The sequence below is a fragment of the Neolamprologus brichardi genome, chromosome 18 (assembly GCF_056152115.1).
Source record: "Neolamprologus brichardi isolate AB-2024 chromosome 18, ASM5615211v1, whole genome shotgun sequence".
Classification (NCBI taxonomy): domain Eukaryota; kingdom Metazoa; phylum Chordata; class Actinopteri; order Cichliformes; family Cichlidae; genus Neolamprologus; species Neolamprologus brichardi.
In genome coordinates, this window is record NC_142121.1 from 15,325,135 (window position 1) to 15,346,352 (window position 21,218).

Genomic DNA, 21,218 nt, shown 5'->3' on the forward strand with positions numbered 1-21,218 from the left:
CTATGTCATTAACCTCATCAAGTGTGAAACAGCTTGAAAATGTGTGCATTTTGTGTTTGTTTTTGTTCTTTTTCTAACTAAATAGAGGAATCACTGATGTAATTTTGAATCTTTCTGTATACATCCTGTATGCTTTTATTCAGCGTACGGCTAACTTTGAGCTTAGAGCTCAGCTTGAAATGCCCTTACTGTCTGCTTCTACCACCACAGGAAGCGTGCATCACCCTTACCTAAAGACGAGCACTCGGGCGGGGTGAAAGACTCCCTGCTGGGCAACTCTTCCGACCCTGTAGAAATGCGAAGACTCAACTACCAGACCCCAGGTAACAAACAGCTACACAAGGAACAACAAAGAGTTTATGTAAACTTTTCTCTGAACTGCTCTGAACTTTCTGAACTTTCTGGTTTAAGACAGTAGTGACACAGTTATCCGTGTTATTAAGACAGTTGCAAGCTTACAGAGTTCTGCTTTAATAAAGCATTCGAAGCTCTCTTTGTCATTTAAAGCTTGAGGGTTGATGTTTACAAGTCGAGGTAACTTCGATAAGACGTGAAAAAGGCATCAGCCTCAACTTCTTCTCATGGGTCTGTTTAAGGGTAAACCTAGAAACTTGTACATGTGTGTTTTATTTTTTAATCAGTGCTTTGCAGGAAAAGAATTCAGTTTTTTAATATCAAAATGAAAAAAAAAAGGATATTCTGCTTTTTGACTAGGGATTTGAAAGAGCGTCATTTCCAAAATGAAAGCGCTCCTAAAATTCATCAGTCGGTAACTCAAAAACAGATTTTATCTTCAGTGCCGAAAGAATATATAAAGGTCACTCATATCTTTAATAGTATTCTTTAATGTCTTTTATTTTCAAGATTTTTTGAAAAATAGTAGATATTGCTTTTTTCCCCCCAGCTCGAATCTGCACAGCCTTCCCTGAAGCAATCTTGCTCTGCAGTGAATGCCTTCCTTACTCATTCCTTTGATGGATCTCTTGTTTATTAGTGTTTTGTAGCATGTGTTACTTTATGACATTCACACGTACGGCTTATTTGATTTGTTGTCAGGAAGAAAATTTCACCAGTTCTTAAAAAAAAGGGCAGCAAGCAGAAATCAACAAACTATGATCGCGTCATACCCAGCTGACGGTATCAGTGAAGTCAGGCTGAGTGAATTCAAATTCCAGCCGCACACGCTGCTGAAGTCTGTGTGTGCGTCGTGTAAGGGTGCCCGCCTCGGCATCCTCCTTCTTCCTTTTCCCCCTGATCTTCTTCCTCCTCCTCCTCTGGTCTCTTGCTCCTCCTTCCTCCATGAGCTCCTTTCATTCCCCCCAGCTGATAATGAGTCCTGCTGCCTCTGATGTCAAGGTGAGCCAGGCGGAGGGAACAATGGAGCTGAGACAAAATGTCAACCTCAGTGCACGCGCACGTTTCTGTGTGTTTTTCCTGTGTGTGTGTGTGATTGTGTGAGCGCGTGTGTATCTCTTCTCACGGGTTATTAAAGATCCCATTTGCCATACACTCCCTCGCACGCACACACAGAGCCCCTTTGAACCCCTGCAGAGGAATTAAGCAGTGCTGTCGCTCTGAAAGAGCCCTGTTCTCCCATCCTCCCACTCCACCTCTTTCGTCTTTTGTCTTCCATTTCCCCCTGCAGGGTAATCTCTTTCTTTTTCTCCCCTTACACCCCCCCCTTTTCTCTCTCCCTTTACGTCAACATTATCTCCTTCTTTTTCTCCTTTTCCACCTCGCTGTTTTGCTTCAAGAGTGGTGATTATCAAAAATTACCAAGGCTGCGTCTAGCTTGTGAAATCATAGAAGACTCCAAGCCTGAGCTGAGAGAATATTGAACGGCCCATTCCTCTGTCCTGTCGCTCTTTTCTCTCTTTGATTCGCCCCCAGCAGGTGAACATTCCTGCTCTGATACTGATTGTTGTCAAAACGGTCCGGCCGATTGCAGCTCACGTCTCCGGCATGTTGGTTTGTTCAACAGGCTTTCGGCTGTGCATTTTTTTGGCACTCCAGCAGCAGTCGTGTGGTTCTCTGAGTAACTGACCTGATTTATCCTTGACAGACGTGGATCAGATGGTATTTGCAAATATTTACTTAAGATCATTTGTTGCTAACACTTTAAATATAGCATCAAGTACCACTTAGAGACAGTTTGCCGAAGTAATAGGGAAATCACTTGTTTACGTAACCTGCATTTTAAGTTTGGCCAGGCCATCTATCAATAATAACTATATTGTGCTCACCTAGTTAATAGCTGGGAATGTGGTAACGTCATTAAAGAAAATAATAAGATGTTTAATGAAGCAAAGAACACTCTTATTAGGAATTTAAACCAGCCCCCAGTTTAACTGAAATAATCTAATTATTACCCACTCTGTCAAGTTGTTCATCGCAGTTGCTTGGCTTCCCGATTGACTGGGTGGGTACCTGTGCATGCAAATGATTCACGTACAGAAAGGGATTTTAGCAAAACCTTTACCTTCAAGTAAAGTTTTCACCAACCAGATGTCAACATTTCCTCTTGACACTTAAGCCGAAACATCTAGTGGCCTTTACTCTGTGATGCAGTGCACTGAGTTTACACATCCTGCCACAGGAGAGTACTTTAAAGTCAAGCTTTGTATGCACTTTTGTTTAACAGTGTAAACTGCACTACTTGAATTGTCCCAAGAGGGCAAACAGCACTTGCTGCACACTCCAGCTAGCTTGAAAGGTTATTTGCAGATACTGTTTGGCCCTAGTCTGGTCTTTAGCCACCTCCATTGATTGAGTGTTCTTCTTCCTTCCTCCTTCACTCTCCTCTCTCCACAGGTCCCAGCTCTCATCGCTGCCCCAACACTCCAAGTTAGTCTGCTTTCTCACCTACTGTGTATTTCCCACACATGCAGTCTTTCTTCCCTCTCTCCCGAAACCCATTCCCGCGTTGCAATCCTGACAGACATCATGAGCCTACAAGCTTATAGCTTCTGGCATTCCAAGGATGCTGCAATGTCCTCTTTTGGTTGTGAACTTCCCACAACACCTTTATGATACAAGCAGCGGATTAGATGGTTTCATGGGTAGTTGAGCAGTGCGGACAGTTACACATGCTCTACATTAGCCTTGTTATCTATGGCTTCACTCTCCATTTAACCAACAACACTGCTGTAGAAAAAAAAAACCTTGGTGAAAACGCACAAACACATGCGCACCGATGTGTTCATAGGCTCCTCTGTGTGATAGAATTCAATTTGGGTAATTGGCCAGGTTTCATCATGTACAGCAGCCATAGTTACTAGCCATTAACCATTAATGTTAGAGCATTATTAGGGCTGGAGCGGTCTCTCATCTGAAAGCATGACCCCATGACCCTGTAGATGTGCTCAGCCAAAGGCACTAATGTTAATATATCTGCATTTTTAAAGCGTCTGATCTGTGTGACTTCAAGGCTGTGTGTAAGGTTAATGATGCTCCGTGTATAACTTTAAAGTGTCTTCATGCATTACATACAGTTAACTTTTAACACATGAGCCAAGTTCCCAGCAATCCCTTTAAGTACATAGCCCTGCCAAGTTCAGAGGCACAGGGGGAATTTGTGTCGGTAGATTAGCAATAAATCATCCAATAACCCAGCGATGAGAAATCTAGAGAGCGGCAGGGGGGTTGTTTGAAATTAATCCAGCCCGAGCGCTCCAGGCTGGGCCGAAAGATAGTCTATTGTAGGGAAAGGGATTTTCAAAGAAATGAGTTTTGGCTGGTGACCAGTCAGTTTTTTTCTTCAGTAGGAAGTGACAGTGTGACTGATTTGTAGAGACTTGCGGGTTCTTGCTCTGGGCCCACCTCTGCCACCAATTGAGCTTTGTGGAGTCAGAGAGATGTCTGTCTCCTGCTTCCTTCAAGGAGCATGCTCACCCAGTCACTCATGTGCATCTCCGTATCAGCCCCACCTCTGTCCTACTCACTTAGCATGACGATATCACCAAATGTCACCAAATGTCACAAGCCTGTTTCAACTTGTGCACTCTCTCTCTCTCTCTCTCTCTCTCTCTCTCTTTTCTCTCCCTCGCCTCATGCATTGTTGAACAAAGTGCACACTCCTCACTGTTACACAGCCACCCCATGGTCCCACCGGCAGCCTCACTCACCCTGTGGTCCTACCAGTGTTTGTGCAAGTCAGTCTGCGTGTTTGACGCAAAAACAGCCAGGTCTCACTCTTTTCTCCCCCCCCACCCCTATTCTTCCTCTCTCCCAGGAATGAGGGAGCACCCCCCCATTCCCGTCGCTGACCTGGCTGACCACATAGAGCGACTCAAGGCCAATGACGGCCTCCGCTTTTCCCAGGAGTACGAGGTAAGAGCAGCGCACTAACGCTGTATCAGACATTTTCACTCCTTCAAGCGTGAAAATGTGTTTCTTTATTATGATATCTGGGGGGAAGTTTTTCTCTTTGATCCCATATGCATGTATTCTAATAGATTACGGAAGCCTTCTTACGCGGACATTCCTCAGTCATTTTTACAACTCTATTACCAATCTCACTAGGAAAGCAACACTTACATTAAATGCTGTGAGATGCCTTTTCACAAAACTAGTAGGTGGCAAGTTGCTTAAGCAATCTGTGTGCGTGTTGATGTTTTCCTGAGGAATGTTATTTTACAGGCAGCCTCGGTGAGAGATTATCTCTAGTCTAGTGTTCTTCCTCACAAAAACAAAAGCAAATTTGCATTTAAAGTGGCACATTGTTCGTCTGGGTACTAAGCAAGGCCAGATGAAGTGGAGAGGCATCCTTGAATGCAGAAAAAACAAGAGACATCTTTTATTTATTTGCTGATTTGTTTGATGTGTTTTCTTTAATTAACTTTATTCCATCAATGGGTCCAACAAGTCTTTTTTGGGGGTTTTTTTTGGACTGATTGTTTTACATCAATTTAGAAGGTCATGTTCTCGCCGCTTTCAGTTTGTTCCTGACCGTACATCAAGATGTTATTCTGTGCAATTTTGCACCCCGAGAGAAACAGCAGAGTAATTTTGCCAACCTCATAACCATTTCCCACGCAACATCATAAGCCCAAAATATAGCAAACATTTTATTTGAGCTGTTCGGCTATCTGCCACGTCCAGTGATTACGGGGAAAATGACATCAATTTGATAGCTTTATATAACTGTTCTAACACACTTGCTGACCCACAAAGCAAACTAGATAAATACAATTATAAAAATTCTTCCTTGAAAATGTAGTGTTTGTGTACTTTGCCTTATGAATGATAGAGGCCTTGTTTATTCAGTTTTCATTTTTTGGAATACTGCCAGCTAAAACTAACACAGCAGCTGTGTGATTAATCCTTTCTTTAGAAAGCGTTAGTGTTTTGCTGCAACACGTTGGAGCTGAAAATGTGTGTTGGAATTTTGGAGGTTCTAGTTTACAGGACCTGGTTTACTGAGAAATGTTTTGATAGACCGCCGATCTCTGCAGGATGTAGCCTGCCTTTCATCCAATGACAGCTGGACTCAAACCAGCCACGATCCTAAGTTAGATAATAGTTTAAAAAAATGGATAAATGGACATTTAGTTCACTGAAACATCAAATATCTCTGAGAAGTAGCCGTTAACAGTGCACGACAAATTATGCATACATTTGTCTGCAAAGTTTTTCATTTTATAACGTACAGAATATGTTTCTAAAGGACATTTTCTGACTCGCTGTGAAATTAACAACTAACCGGGGAGATAATTAGGCCTTGGTAAAAATCTGCTCTCAATTAAGTTCCTTCTTGTGTTGCTCAGTGCCTCTCTACAACATCACCCTGCCGGCCTGTTGAGTTAGTGTAAACGAATCAAGCCAGAGAAGTGGCTTGTATGACTGCAGGCAACCAGCCCAGCACCATTCCCTTCCTGCACCAGTCATTCCAAGCCAGGGAAGACCCCCTCCATCGCCCGGCAGATGGCCATCCATCTCTGTGCCAGCCATGGCGCTGTGGCAGAGCTCATGGCGCTTTGTCACAGTCACGTTCGCCGGCTGCTCCCGTCGCGTCTTACCCCAAGGCTCAGAATATCTAGTGGCTTTGCCACTTCCTCTCATCACACTGAGCAATGAGCACACTGGGTAATGAGCAGAATTTGTCAATCAGGCATGCTGCAGCTCCCCTGACAGTCTTTTTATCGCAGGAAGCAATATCATGCTGCCGTCGTCATAGCAATATCATTATGTTTATTTTAAAATATTTCCACTGTGTCATTGAGAGTACCTTGGGCATTTGCCTCTCACCTCTTTCTGCCACTTCTACCTCTAACTTGTTTGCTAGTTGTCATCAGCCTAGTGTGCCTGCTGTGTTCACTGAGCTCTCAAATCGATATGACATGTTTTGACTGCAAATAAAATTTTTCTCTTCACACTGACGGCCACGGACAGAAAAATTGGCAGTGCTGAGCTCATCAGCAGCAATAGGCTTGTGCCCCTGTGACTCTCACCGCAGAGCAAATTGGAGCTGTAGTTGCATATGAGCATTTTACATTTTTATGTCCTGTTCAGAAACAAAAGTCCAGAATAGCTTAAATTTCAATTTTATGCCATATTTATACTAATGTAGGTGCCACTTTAGGAGAGCTATCAGCTCATGGTGTTTGTAAGAAAGCAGCTTATGGCAATTTGCTGTACGTTTGATTTACAAATAAGGAGAACTACACTTGCTTTGTTCGTATAAGGACTTTTTGCAGAAACATTTAATGGCCCAGGATCTTTATTTTCCTCCTCTCAAGGCTTCACCTTGCACCATTGATTTCGTCCATTATCCGAGTATTTTTACATGATAGTTGTGCTGTAACATTTTGACGTAAAATGACCTGTAATAATTAAATTACTGAAGTAGTTGCATGAAGTTAGAGAATTAATTTTGAATGTGTAATTTTAACTCCTGCTGGATTTGTGAGGCACAAGGCCCAGGGAATTACTGGACATGGTTCCGGCGTGAGCTGTGGGGGATCGATATGGCATAACAAGAGATTCTGTGACATTATCTAGCAAGGGATAAGAGGCCATCACATATCTCCCCGGATCGATATATATGCAGCCTGCTGTCGTGTTAGCCCAAGAGACAAATGACGTAAGAGGGTCAGAAAGAGAGAGGATGGGACAAAAACACAAGCTAGGAAGATACGATAGAGACAAGAACGAACAGTTGTGGTTACTGCACCAAATTGTGCAGATGACCTCCCAGGATAAGGTAATTCAGTGGAATTGTCAAATTGTGGACTGCAAACTTAAAACCTTTCTAACTTCTCAACTAAAACTAAAGCCTTTGCCTATGAAAAATTGAGACCCTTTATATTTGTACTTCATTAGCATAAGACAGCAAATGTCACGCAGATAACCAAACTGTTAATCCACAAAAAGCAGCTGCAGAGCAGCGAGCATCAGGGATTCACTTTGTAAGCTGGTATCCACAGCACAGCTTCTCGTTTTGCTCGGTGGCTTTCTGTTCATTCTCTCATAATCATTCGTACTTCATTTATTCATTTATTTTGTTGTTCCCTCCTTCCTCTGTCCTGTCTCACAGTCCATTGATCCGGGCCAGCAGTTTACCTGGGAAAACTCAAACATGGAAGTAAACAAGCCAAAGAACCGCTATGCAAACGTAATCGCCTATGATCACTCCAGAGTGGTGCTCACCTCCGTTGATGGTAAGAGCTCACGTAACCACTTAACCCCTCAGATAGCTATTGACTGACACCGCCATCGATTGAGGCCTCCTTCAAAACTTCCAAGGACATGTTGTACGCCTGCAGGTGCAGGTTTAAAAGATGAAAATTTTGCACACATAACCCAAGTATCTTTTTTTGTTCCGTATTGATTTAAGCATGTAAATCATAAAGACCTGTGTAATCTAGGTGATTGACTGACAGGTTGTCTTTGACTTCTGGCAGACAGTGTACAAAGGCAAAATATCCATAACTCTGTCATTGAACAGTGAAATATTATTAAAGTTACCGTACTGACTAATAGGAGTTTTATGCACACTGTTTGTCTTTTTTACAGCCGTTCCAGGAAGTGACTACATTAATGCCAATTACATCGACGGCTACAGGAAGCAGAATGCCTACATTGCTACTCAGGGGCCTCTGCCAGAGACACTGAGTGATTTCTGGAGGATGGTGTGGGAGCAGAGATCCAGCACCATTGTCATGATGACCAGACTGGAGGAAAAGTCAAGGGTAAGGAGAAGCCTTAAAATTATTGTAATGTGCAACTTCATTATTCAATTCCTGCACAAAGCATTAATCATGCATTGATTTAATGACATAATGTGCATTATGTAATTTATTAATAATGAACCCCATAAAAGTGATTATAATAAATTATTAATTGCAATGATAATAATGAATTTTAAGTGGTACATAATGTTTAATGCTTGTTAATATGTTAGTTGTAAAATATTTTGTTTAATATTATTGTTTATCTTTTTTGTTCACTGTTGAGTGACAAATCAACAAACCAGTAGCTGTTATTGGTAGGGCTGGGTATCGTCACTGATTTCTAGAATCGATTCGATTCCGATTCACAAGGTCCCGAATCGATTCGATTCGATTCGATTTGATTCGATTCGATTCGAATCTGGGAAATTTTGACAGTCAGAAATATTATAATTCAGATCAGTACATTTACATATTTTTGTATCTATAAAAAAGAAGCTGACACACGCAAGACTTTATCAAAGGTGTGAGCATCACAGCAGATGCCTTTGTGTCAAAGTAGCTGAAGATAAAACACAGAAAAACATGAAGGTGATTTTTCCTGGCCTGGGATTTTATAAAAATATTCTGCAGTACATCAAAAACAAAAGAAAATCATTAATCAACTTATGAACATCACCTCTGAAGTTACAGCGGTTTTATTAGAAACATGGCTAAGCGTTTTGCATTTTGCATAATTTTAAAAAGTTTAAATTTGTTCAGTATTGAACGGCAGAAATGAGGCTTTCTTTTCGGAAGTAAGTGAAAGGAAACAAACAGCGTCCGACAGCACTGTAAACAACGGTAGACTTGTGCGTAACAAGCAAGCGAATGATGCAGAAAACAGATTTTTAGACGGGAAACTGTTCTTGAAGTACAGAGAGAGAGAGAGCTGTGTATGAAGTGTGATTTTATCGAGGTGGAAGCAAAACAGCAAAAGTCAGAGGAAATTCATTACGATGTTAATGTGAAGCGTAGTTTGGATCTTCTTTTGCTGCTGGTTCGGTCAGTATTGTTTGGAGAGAGATAAAACTAACAGCTTTAGAATCAGCGCAAAAAGGGCGTGAACACAAAGCGCGGACCCGCCGACAGATCAGAATCAGCGAGCTGTCAGCTTTCAGCCCCGACTGTGTCCGTGCCATAGGGTGAGAAAGGCGACATCTCACTGATTCTGATCCGCGGGTCCGCGCTGTGTGTTTACGTCTTTGTGCAGAATCCGTGTTTCTGCTCTCATTTACTGTCTTAACTGTTTGGTGGTTGTTGAAATTTTGTGAGGTTTCACCTGAGATTCTGGCATTTCGGGAAAAATAAATTTATATTAAAAAATCGATTCAGGATTTTAATAAATCCAGAATCTATTTTAATCGATAAATCGATTATAAAAACCCACCCCTAGTTATTGGTGCAGAGAGGAGAGCAAAACGAAGGACTCTTGTATAGAACTTAAAGCCACCGAGGCTGACAATGCTGCAAACAAACCCAACCATCAGCTGACGTTTGGAAGTCAAAAAGTGGACAGAAATGGAGTTTTCTGATACACAAATGGCCTGTGTATATATATTTATGTAGCTTCACACTGAGGAACTTTACACCCAACAAAGCCTGAAGGCATATAGACACCCAGTCCTGCTTTAAAGCTGGATTTGTCAGCCTGATCAAAGTCACAAGGACTTCAAAGGATATTTTGCTTGTCTGCGGACAGTATCGCTTCATGTTGCTGCTCTTCTCCGCAGTCTTCGGCAATCTCTAAAAAACTTCTGCGTGAACTCTGTCTAAATATGTTTGTGAGGTAACAGCACAAACCTTGGTACGGTTTCCGATTTCCCCTCCTGTTGTTTGCTTGTCACTTACGATGAAGTTATCCTGGCAACTTTGCGTCTAACTTTGCAATCCTGCTATTGAACAGTCCCACGTGAAAGTGATGCATGTGCACTGCTTATGTATTCAAATCTGATAATGCAAACTCTCTTTGGTTATTTAAAAATTGTTCAATACTCGATTTCTGCGTATTTATTTTTGGCACTTCCTTATCAAGGTTCCATACATATAGTAATACCACGAAAGCCACAGCACTATAATGAAATTTCTGAAGTTGGAATGAAAAAGGATTGTCATCTAACAACAGTTGTGGGCTCCTAAAATAAATCTATGCTAATAAAAGAAGAGGAGAAAAAAAGAGAAAGAGCACCAGACAACTTGAGATTCAAAATTGGACTGGGTTTATTTAATTACCATCACAAAATCATGCTCATGAATTCCTTGGAGGGGGGAAAAAAATATCAGCATGGAGCCTTGCCAGTATGTGCTGTTTTATTAGCGTATGCATACAGTACCCTAATAAAAGACAGTCTCCAGATAAAGAACGGGAGAAGAGAAGAAGTATAAATAAGAGTTTGTTTCCAAAATCCCACACTCAACTGTTTTGGGGGAGAAGATCATTACCTGAAGCTGAGTTCATCTATACTGATTCTTCGCAATTGTTTTGTCAAGCTTTAAATTACTTGCTATCCTTCACAACATATCATCTGTTTTAATTTTAAGCTATCAGTGCAATCAATCATTTAGGCAAATTGTGAGCACAATATGTCTTCTCAGAACAGAACTCATTTATTTGTTCCTCGGAGAATATATTCAGCTTGATTAGATGAGTTTTATTGCACATTCACTTGATGGGGAGGACATACTTGTATTCACTAACGCCTCTTGGTATATTTAGTGCGTCTGAGTGGCAATTTCAGAGCCCTGTGACAGATAAACAGGCTCTCCTTCTTTGAGCCCAGAGTGGTGGCTGTGCATATACATAAGGATATAAAGAACTGAAACACCACGACATGAGGAACCTAAAGAAAAACGAATAGGCCTCGGAGCCAATCCCCACCTCCTACACACATTTTGAAATCCGCTGGTTTGCCAACACCATGGAGAGAGACACAAAGAACCAAACCCGCCTTCGACCAGCTGGGGGTGGAAGTATTTTTCCAAATCATATCAGACTACATTGGATTTTTTTATTTTTTTTGTGTGTGACATCACAAGAGTGGTGGACGAAGCTTTAGGGGTGTAGTTTCATTTCCGAACCAGGAGGTGGTGTCTCGGTGCAGTGTTAACCCCTCCAAAATCATTTTTACTTTGCATGAACCTTCCACAAACTTCTATTTTCAGTATAGCTTATAGCTTAACGCTCACAAAGAGCTGTGCAGTAATACTTTGTAAACATATTGTGATACACGTGGTGCATACAAATCAAAGCAGTCTTTCTCTATACAGAAGATTAAACATTTAGCTTAATCATGATTAACGGCATGTATGTGACAGTATCAGACAGCCAACAGTCAACTAAACTGATTAGATTCCCTAATTTAATTTTGGAATAATATTGAACACTTAGGCTCCAAACTGTATCAAGCAAACAGTGTTTGCAGTGTGATAATGAAGAGAAATGCATTGATACATTTGCAAAATCATCCCAAAATAATGCCTGTGCTTCTAATTAGACACGTGGTTTTACTTCGCTGTTTCAGGGAATTTTGTTTTTTTGTCCACTCCTTTTATATAAATACACAACCTTTATTTGTCTGCGTCTCTCTCGCAAATGCACTCAGGCGCATATGGTGCGTGAGTCAACCTCCCACCACCCAGTTAGACTGACGTCTCATGCCAAACAGAGCAGCTGCTTGACAAATATAATGATGAGATCCGGCTGGAGGAAAAATTTCTGCTTCCTCTTGCATTACTAGTTAGTAAAACCCTAAAAGGTCAGGACTTGAAATGAGACCAGTGGTATTACTCACTTGGGTGTGTGTGTGTGTGTGTGTGTGTGTGTGTTTGTGTAGATAAGAGGTCTATGCCAGCTGCAAAAGGCCAGGTGACGACATGTGAGAAAGCAAGGTTCAAAGCAGAAGCAGATGATAGTGAAACCTGGAGCCTGTGTGTGTGTGTGTGTGTGTGTGTGTGTGTGTGTGTGTGTGTGTCCCTCTGTAGTTCTTTGTGTAGGAGAATATGCCACCCAACCTCAGGCAGCACAAAGATATTCATTACAGTGGTGACTGCTAATCCATATGTTTGTACGGGAAGCAGTTCCCCATCACTCAATTGAGTTTCTCCTGCGAGCTCTGCCTCTGCCTCTGAATGGAAGCTGTCACCGGGGGAGGTGAAATGTGAGGGGGTGAATTTTAGTGCATTTTGTTTGTCAATTTTTACCAGCTTTCTGAGACAGCCAAAGTGCTTCCAAATGTCAGCTCTGTACTGCAGTATCAATATGATTAGCTCACCCGTGCCACATCTCTTCCTCTCATGTTATCCAAATCAATATCAGCAAGTTCTTGTCTCAGGATTCCTGACGTTAAAGCTGATTCTGTAGTTGTTGTTTCCGTGCCTGTAACTGACTAGGAAAAAGCCTTGAAAGGGTCATACTGAACATGAAGTGCTTCCAAAGACATTTTTAGACAGGCCAGGAACTATTATTTTATCTCAAAAGAGCACATCACTCTGAGTGCAGACCCCTTGTGGTTGCTAGAGTTTCCAGAAGTAGAATAGGAACCACTCCCAGTTTGAATTTCAGAGACAGACACCTTCTCTGTTTTTAGGACTGGGCTTCAGACTTTCTTTCTTGACCTTTAGCCATCCCATGTTTATGCCCCTATAACCTTGGGATGAATGAACTACCTTCATGTTTCTGCCTGAGAATTTCCCACTTGGGCAAGACCAGGCTGGCTATTCCGAGTGTTTAGGTATCAAGGTGATTCATCACCTTAACCATTAAACTTTGTTCAATAGTTGTTGAAGGCGATGAAAGCATTTCTAAATATGAAATGACTGATTATGTGATTGCATTTTTTGTAAGTCCAGTTTTTGCCAAGTTACCTTCAGCAATTAAATTCATCAGTTTGGTCAGGAAAAGTTATTTCTGAGTGAAGAATAGCTGTGAAAAGAAACATTTTCTTTTTTATTCTAAAGTAGTGACAACTACACGTTGCTAAGCCACAAGGAGTAAAATGAAGGCCAGTCGTCATTTCAGAGATACACAGACACTCGGTGCTAGTGTTTGGAGAATCTTTAGTCTCATCCACAGCGAAGTTTGTGGATGAGACCAAAGATATGGAGCACATATGGAGCCAGGTGGCCGAACCTGCTGTCCATTCACGGCTGGCCAGAACAGGCTTTTAGACACATCTCCCTCCACAATGCAGCACCCAATCAGCACAAATGCGCCAAAAGCATACATGACAAAGGAGTGCGAACCACCCGACAATTAGCTAATTGAAAATGATCACAGGCTGGTAAAAGACAAAGTGGACTTTTTATGCTCTATTGAAGCCCGCTTCAAATGCGGACACACATGAACGCTCATGCAAAAGCTTGCTTCTGCGGTGCTCTTTTTTTTTTTTTTTTCTGTTGCGGATACCCGAGCTGATGGCGAGTCTTCAGTTTTTAATTAGACAGTGGACAAAGCCTTTGATCTGACCTCTTTAATGTTCCCTCCTTGTTAATCAGTGTGATCCTACAAGCCTCTCACTAGCCTCGTGGTGCATACTCGCAGCAGTTCGCTCCTGACAGCGTGCCCTCTCTTTTGCTTCGCCAGGTGAAGTGTGACCAGTATTGGCCATCGCGAGGAACAGAGACCTATGGGATGATCCAGGTCACCATGTTGGACACTGTAGAGTTGGCAACGTACAGCGTCCGTACTTTCGCCCTCTACAAGGTAGAGTAGCCTTTTTTCATTTGCAGTCTAAATGCAATTCCTCATTTTTCTGCAGACAGTTAAAGGCTATTATACATGAATAATTTTTCCATTATTGTAATTGTTTTTGTAACTTCCAACATTCATCTCTTTTTCTTTTAAGAAGCACTTTTTTTCTCTCACTTTGATTCGTATACTTCAGTGCAGTGATGATGTGACTAATGGTTTGTCCTTTATTTCTCCTCTTCCATTTCTTTTTTTCCATCACTTGCTTATAATTTCTAACATTATTATAATTCCTAATTAAATGCAAGTCTCTGGCTGGAACGATTAATTGGTTTCAATCAGAAATGGTGACAATGCCAAGAAACCCCTTCAGAGAAACCGCTGGGGCTCAGTTCCAAAATTATACATGTTATCTACACCTACACTTGCAGCATGATCACAGGCCTAAAAGTAGAGCGCTCTATGTACTGCTATCAAAGTTATGCGTTAACTTGAGACCTTAAAATAGTCAATCACATGTGCTTTTCAGATTTTACTGCAGATTTTACGTGAACGATGAAGAATGATGAATCACATGAAAAAAACAGCATGACCTTTACTTATTAAAGATGACAATGTCTTACTTTAAAGGGGCCAGTTACACTTTACCATGCCAGGATCTCCCACTAGGCTTCCTGTTTTATTGACTAAACTGATTCACCCACAGAATGGCTCCAGTGAAAAGAGGGAGGTGAGACAGTTCCAGTTCATGGCCTGGCCAGACCACGGGGTGCCCGAGTATCCCACACCGATCCTGGCCTTCCTTCGGCGGGTAAAAGCCTGCAATCCTCCAGATGCAGGGCCCATGGTGGTCCACTGCAGGTGGGAACATGAAGAAACAAGCTGTGTTTTTAGTAGTGCATTAATCAAACAGAATAATAGATACATACTAAAAACTGAAATACCATTAAAATATATTTAATGGAAGTACTTGTAACAACAGGAGTTATGAATCTGCTCTGTAAAGGACATCATTTGCAACAGAGATGATAAAATGTTGTTCTTGTGGACACTGATATTAATTTGCTGATGGTATTATTATAGAGTAATGATATATTAATTTGCCCCAGTAATTTGTTACTGTTAGCAGGTGTAAAACAACTAACCCCAGATGATAAGATGCTGAGTTTTCAGCTGTCAAGTGTAGAGAAAACATTAAAGAACCGGGAATCTTACTAGACTCTACAGTCCTCCTGATTGCATGTTTGTTTTTTGTGTTAATGATGTCTTTCCACCGCATGATGATCGTCTGTACAAACAGGAAAACATATTAATTTTTCCGTTTCTCTCCATCAGTGCTGGCGTGGGCAGGACTGGCTGCTTCATTGTGATCGATGCCATGCTGGAGCGCATGAAACATGAGAAATCTGTAGACATATACGGCCATGTGACGTGCATGCGTGCCCAGAGGAACTATATGGTCCAGACTGAGGACCAGTACATCTTTATTCATGAAGCCCTACTGGAGGCCGCTACCTGCGGCAACACCGAGGTGCCAGCCCGCAACCTTTACGCCCACATCCAGAAACTCACCCAGCCCGCACCTGGAGAGACGGTCACTGCTATGGAGCTGGAGTTCAAGGTGATTGACGCACACACATCAAAGAAATTTCTTTCATAATTACATAAGCATATTTAACTTTAATCTTAAAGAACAACTTTCACTGATCAAGAGTGTGTAAAAGTCAATGGATTGCTGCACAGGAAGTGGTAATAAATAACAAAAGTTTTCCTCACATTAACGAAACCTGCTACTTTTATGGTGGAATCTTGTCAAAGGTGCAACAGATTGCAGCTGCAAAATCTGTGTCGGTGTTACAAGTAATTAATTCCCCCAATCGGCCACTGCACAAGAATTTCTTTTCTTTTTTTTTGTTGAACCAGTGACATCAGCGCTGAGACATCACAGCCGTTTGCACGGCAGCATCACTGCATACAGACCAACACATGTTTCAGGGACAAATGTACAAGAACAAGCACCCATAAACACCAACACGTGAGCACACATACACATGGAGAGTTACAAAATGACTGACACTCGCACATACACACAGCTGGTGCTCAAGGTCGCAGTCACACGCGCACACCTTCTGTCAATAGCCATTGACTGTGATGTTATTACGCACTCTCCTCCCAGCGCGGCTCTGCCATTAGCCCTCTTATGACCATGATCCATTCTGTTTGAAGTGATAATAGCATCTACACTCCTGCCAACAACAGAGAATGAAAGAGTGAGAGAATGATTGTGGCGTACGTGGGGGCCACAGCCTCCATGCCCACACAGTCTGGCCACATCGCACGCGCACGTGCACAAATTCTCCTGGAGTACGATAACTGGGCATACACGCTCCTGTGCTGTCCATCTGTGCTCTGTCCACTGCCAGCACTGAGCATGTCACGCCTACAGTCCTTCAAGCAAGCTCTGGGACGCTATGGGAGACAGTCTACTGCAGACAGCAGATTTCTGAATCAGACCATCTCTAGTTAGGAGTAAACTTTTGAGTGGACCTGTTATGCTTTTTCCTTAAAGTGGTTAATGCTCATAGTAAATGTGGCGAGTTGTGCTTCAGACTCCTGTAAACAGTTTTCTTTTTAACTCTTGGTACTCTGTAATGTCAAAGAGAGCAGATATCCCTATTATGGTCATCTTAAACACATAATTCTGGCTGCGAGCAATGTAACCCCGCCCACCTGCTCTTTAAACCTTTTACTTGGTAGGGGTATCCAATCAAAAGAAACTATGGATAGAGAGGCATCCTTGTTTATTTACTTGACTGATTTCTTTCTCTCTTTCTCTTTCCCTGCCTGGTTTCTTCCCACCGTTTCTTAAACAGAGACTGGCCAACTCCAAAGCCCACACGTCACGCTTTATCAGCGCCAACTTGCCCTGCAACAAGTTCAAGAACCGCCTGGTGAACATCATGCCTTTCGAATCCACGCGTGTCTGCCTGCAGCCCATCCGAGGTGTCGAGGGCTCAGACTATATCAACGCCAGCTGCATCGATGGCTACAGGTCAGTAAAGGGCTTCATCTTCGAGATCTGAGCAGCTGTGAATTTAAACAGCTGATCTTGCGCTTGCTGTAAAAGGCGAGTGTGGCGTTATTGTGTTTTTCTGTCAACAAATCCAAACCAGCTAAGCACCACTCATCCACTAACTTCACTACAAATACTGCAGTGTCTTTGACTCACATTTCCAAGCCTGTTTGTTCCTACTGAAAAAGCAAATTGTATTAAAACAAAATGTAAGCCTTGTTTCAAACATTACTTTAAGGAAAACTAACAGGATTAAGTGGAGAATTTATGGGGTAATTTATTCAGATACTGTTGGTATCCCCAAATACAAACAGCACCAAGTAATAGAAGAGTTTCCCACGCTGTCTTTGAAGTGTCCTTATGAGTGTTTCCCAAAATTCACCACCATCATCTGCGCATCACCATCCCTGTTTATTGTCTGTAGTAGACAGGCTGTGTGTAGGCTTTCACTGCTTGTTCATACTGCTAGTTTGGACAGCCCTGTATGGGTTAGGCATATTAGGGCCACTAAGAATATTGGGGTGTCACACGGTGTGCCACCAACCTTCTGTCTGTGTGTGTGAGAGGGGAGGGGGTGACGATGGGAAATCGTGAGGGACATACAGAGTGACACAATAGGAATGCCAGAAATTATATATGCTGGAATAAATAACAAGTTAATCAACTTATTGTAGGGTGTCTTCCTCTTTCTTGTGCCCCCCCTCGGCCCCCCTTGTTGGCGCCCCTGCCTGTATTTGGGATTGGCTCTAAATAAACTATAATTTGAATGCTAATCGTAATTAAGAGACATTTCAAAGGTTGATGGGTTTTTAACAGTTTTTAGACAAAAACAAATTATGTAATGCATTAAAAAAATGAACTGTATCAGGCTTCGGCAACAGATGCAAAACTAGTGCAATCGAGAAATTGTTGGTTTTGTTTCTGTCAGTGGATTCATAAACATTAAGAGAGTACAAAATAACACCAGGCAAACCATTTGTGGTTGTTTGAGGGTGTTCACATCTAATTTGTGGTAACAGTAAAAGGCTTTTAGACCCTTTTTATACACAGGGTCAGACTGAAGGCAGAAAATGAAGATGAATGCTGTACAGAGCTGGCAGAGCATCACCAGGGAAGTGTCTGCCAATGTTAATGAGTACTAGAACTCAGGCAGACATTGATAGAGCAGGACTTGCAAGCAAATATTAAATACAATAATTACTTTTTTGTTAACCTTTCTAGTTAGCCTCTGTCTCCTGACTTGGAGGTTTTCATTCCTGTATGATTCATCCAGCGTGGATGTAAACACTCTTCTGCAGCCATGCTCCAATTCAGCGTCCTGGAGTCTCGGCTTAAAACAGCAAAGCAATGCATCGCTATGCTGATACCTTTCTGACTATACTGCATGTAGCAGGCCTGCAGCCTTCTTTCTCTTTTTTTTGGCATCACCGATTGTTACAGGTGTAAAGAATACCATAGGAAGGCACAATGGAGTGGATAAAACGTATGGGAGGGGATTGGAAGATGAGGCAGCAGTGGGCAGTTTCAGCTATAAGAATTACTCCCGGCTATGTCAATGTGACTTTCATTCAGTAAGCCACTGCTGCCTTTATATTGAGGCTTCTGCTGCTGTCCCCGTGAGCTCTGTGAGTCCAAATTGCTTCCTAGAGGAAGGAAGATGAAAAGGTGCCTCTCTGTTTTATATCTATACAAGCATGGGCAGAGATGGCTCCTCTATGGTGGAAGTAAAGCGGATAGAGTCAGGTAGCATGAAATGTCATTTAGTCCATATGGGGGCCGTGACCGAGACAACACGTCAACTCCCACCTCCCAAACCCCCCTCCCCCGCCCCCATCTTCAGTCCTGTTATTAATGAGAAGGTGCTCCACAGAGGCAGACCCTCCATTGTTGCTGTGTAAATGGCATAATTGCAGCAAGAGAGTATTGTAATGAAGTGCGTTTTCTAAAACCCTCCCTGCCTTTTTCTTCTCTCTCTTCTATTTTCCCCGCCCGTCTCTGTCTTTTTCCTTCTTTATTTTTACCCCTTTCTATCTGTGTCTCTCTCTGCTCTCCTCCCTAATCTGTCTCCTTTGCACTTCTTTCCCCCCTCTCCCTGTCTCTCTCTATCTCCTCCCACCCTTTTCTCCCACTCGCCATCTTAATTTTTCCATCCAAACACCATGGCAGAGACAGACATCCGGGTGGGGACCTGTTGTGTGCACCAGCGGCACTGTGTAATTAAGCTGCTTTTAAACGCGGGCATAAATAAAAACTAAACAGGGGCCTCCAGTGCCCTTCACCCCAGCGCCTTCAAGAAAAGCCAATAATATGCTAAGCTAATGAGAGGCGAGCCATTGATTCCAGCTATGCTATCAGGGGCGCAAGCCCTGGATATGCTCCGATGCGGGCTGGAGTTTTAGCATTGTAATGAGGTTGAAATGAAACACTATGTCCTGAAGCACTGCAGTCATGTGGGATGATGCAGAGAGTGCTTTGTGCTGTTTGGCTGTGCGCTCATTGGGACACTGTGCAGCGAAGTTGTTATTGTGTGATACACTTTGAATTGTTTTTGTTTTGGTTAGGGGCCATTTTATGGGAGGGTTAGAGGGGTCCACCCTATCAATTTAAATTTTAGTATTCATCCCCTGCTTAGCTCTGCTTTTTCTTTGCTTCCCTTTCTTCCTCTGCTGCTCTCAAATCCCCTTTTCCTGCTTTCTCATTTTCTTCCTTTTCCTCTCCCCCTGCCTCCTCTCTTCTGTTCTCTTCCCTCCACCCTCCTCGTCCTCGGCAGCGAGTCCTACATTGCACTCTGATGACCAGCTGGAGAGAGCAGCGTTCGCTCTTTCATCTCATCTCAACATCCTCTCAGTACTTTGCACATCTCTGCTGTATAGTTTGCGCTTTCTTCCCCCCGTTTTCGTCTTTTTAATTTGATTCCTCACTCTTTTCGCCTCCCCCTCTCTGTATGTCATCTCTTCTCCCCCAATCTGTTGTTTCTGTGTTTGTGTGAGCGAGGCCCAGAGTACATTCTAATCTCCCAGTTCCACATTAGCGCTTTGCCTGCAGCACCTTCATTAGCTGTTCAGCCATGGCTCAGCGTGCGTGTGTCTGCATGTGAATATACTTGCAGAACTTCTGCACCCAAAAATGCCTACACCTGGATGCCAGTTTGCATGTGTTGCAAACATGTGAGAGTGTGTGCGCACATGCATTCTTCTGCTTGGGTTTGTGTGTTGGATTACTCAGAGACTGCTCTCTGTTGATCGGCGCACTGCTGCCACCTGCTGTTTGACACAACAAACTGCTCAGCTGGACCAAAGTCACGTAGGACACCAGCACAGCTCTGGCACCTCAGTGGATGAGCTCATCTCTCGTTTTGTGAGCATATCAAGTGCTGCCTCTCTCTCTCTCTAAGTCTGTGTTTCAAAGAGGAAAGAGGGGGTCAGAGGATCTACAGGCTTAGATTACTCAAGAATGAGGATAGCTGCCATCAATTATTTACCATGTACAGTAAATATGCAGGAAATGTCTTGTTGACATTGTCACACTTTCAGCGTATACAAAGCCTGCAAACAGGATCTGAAATACCCAGCTAAACAGCTTCAAGCTGCTTTTGTTTACCTTTACTAAATATCACATTGTGTATATACTGTAAATGTGTATATACTGTAAATGTCATGCAAATGTGTTGGGTTTTAGTTTTTCTGCCCTTTAAGTTTCATTTCAATAAGTTTATGTCTGAGTATTCAAGGACTTTGTAAGACGTAATTTTCTGGAAGCACAGTGGGAATAATTCCTTTGCTAACCACTCTGCAGCCACAGCTCTTCTTTAATCATTTAATCCTTTCTGGTTATTGCTTTGGGATGTGCTTCTTAATGCCAGTTGTAAAAGCACCATAAAATTCATAATTATTATGTGTGATCTTTACTCTTCGCCTCCTCTGTGTGAATTTGCATCTTCAGACAGCAGAAAGCCTACCTGGCCACCCAGGGCCCGCTGGCTGAAACCACTGAAGACTTCTGGAGGATGCTGTGGGAGCACAACTCCACCATTGTTGTCATGCTCACCAAGCTACGAGAGATGGGACGGGTAAGACGCGAGCGCAGACTAAAAATGAGACGACAGTGTCTATACGTGGGCATTGTGAGCTCGTTTCTTCTTTCAAGGGTTGAACTCCAAATTGTCTAACGCCGTCACTACTTTTGAGACTTAGATTTTAGTTTTAGGATGCGCATCCTCTCTCTGAATTATATGCCTGCGAAGTATAGACTG

General features: G+C 42.5%; 1 protein-coding gene across 15 annotated transcripts in view; it reads left to right on the forward strand.

Moving 5' to 3' along the window:
* LOC102792271 (receptor-type tyrosine-protein phosphatase F) overlaps positions 1–21,218 on the forward strand; it is a 159,991-nt gene that overhangs the window by 133,774 nt on the left and 4,999 nt on the right. For 9 of the 15 annotated variants that reach the window (XM_087832577.1, XM_035908305.2, XM_087832578.1 and 6 more), the window contains 10 exons: positions 211–323; positions 2,812–2,844; positions 4,232–4,329; positions 7,535–7,658; positions 8,014–8,189; positions 13,789–13,908; positions 14,600–14,754; positions 15,229–15,514; positions 16,767–16,945; positions 20,909–21,035. In XM_087832577.1, the coding sequence (XP_087688703.1) occupies positions 211–323; positions 2,812–2,844; positions 4,232–4,329; positions 7,535–7,658; positions 8,014–8,189; positions 13,789–13,908; positions 14,600–14,754; positions 15,229–15,514; positions 16,767–16,945; positions 20,909–21,035 (1,411 nt within the window). The remainder of the gene's footprint in view (positions 1–210; positions 324–2,811; positions 2,845–4,231; positions 4,330–7,534; positions 7,659–8,013; positions 8,190–13,788; positions 13,909–14,599; positions 14,755–15,228; positions 15,515–16,766; positions 16,946–20,908; positions 21,036–21,218) is intronic. The other 6 variants (XM_035908311.2, XM_087832587.1, XM_087832588.1 and 3 more) reach the window with 1 other exon arrangement.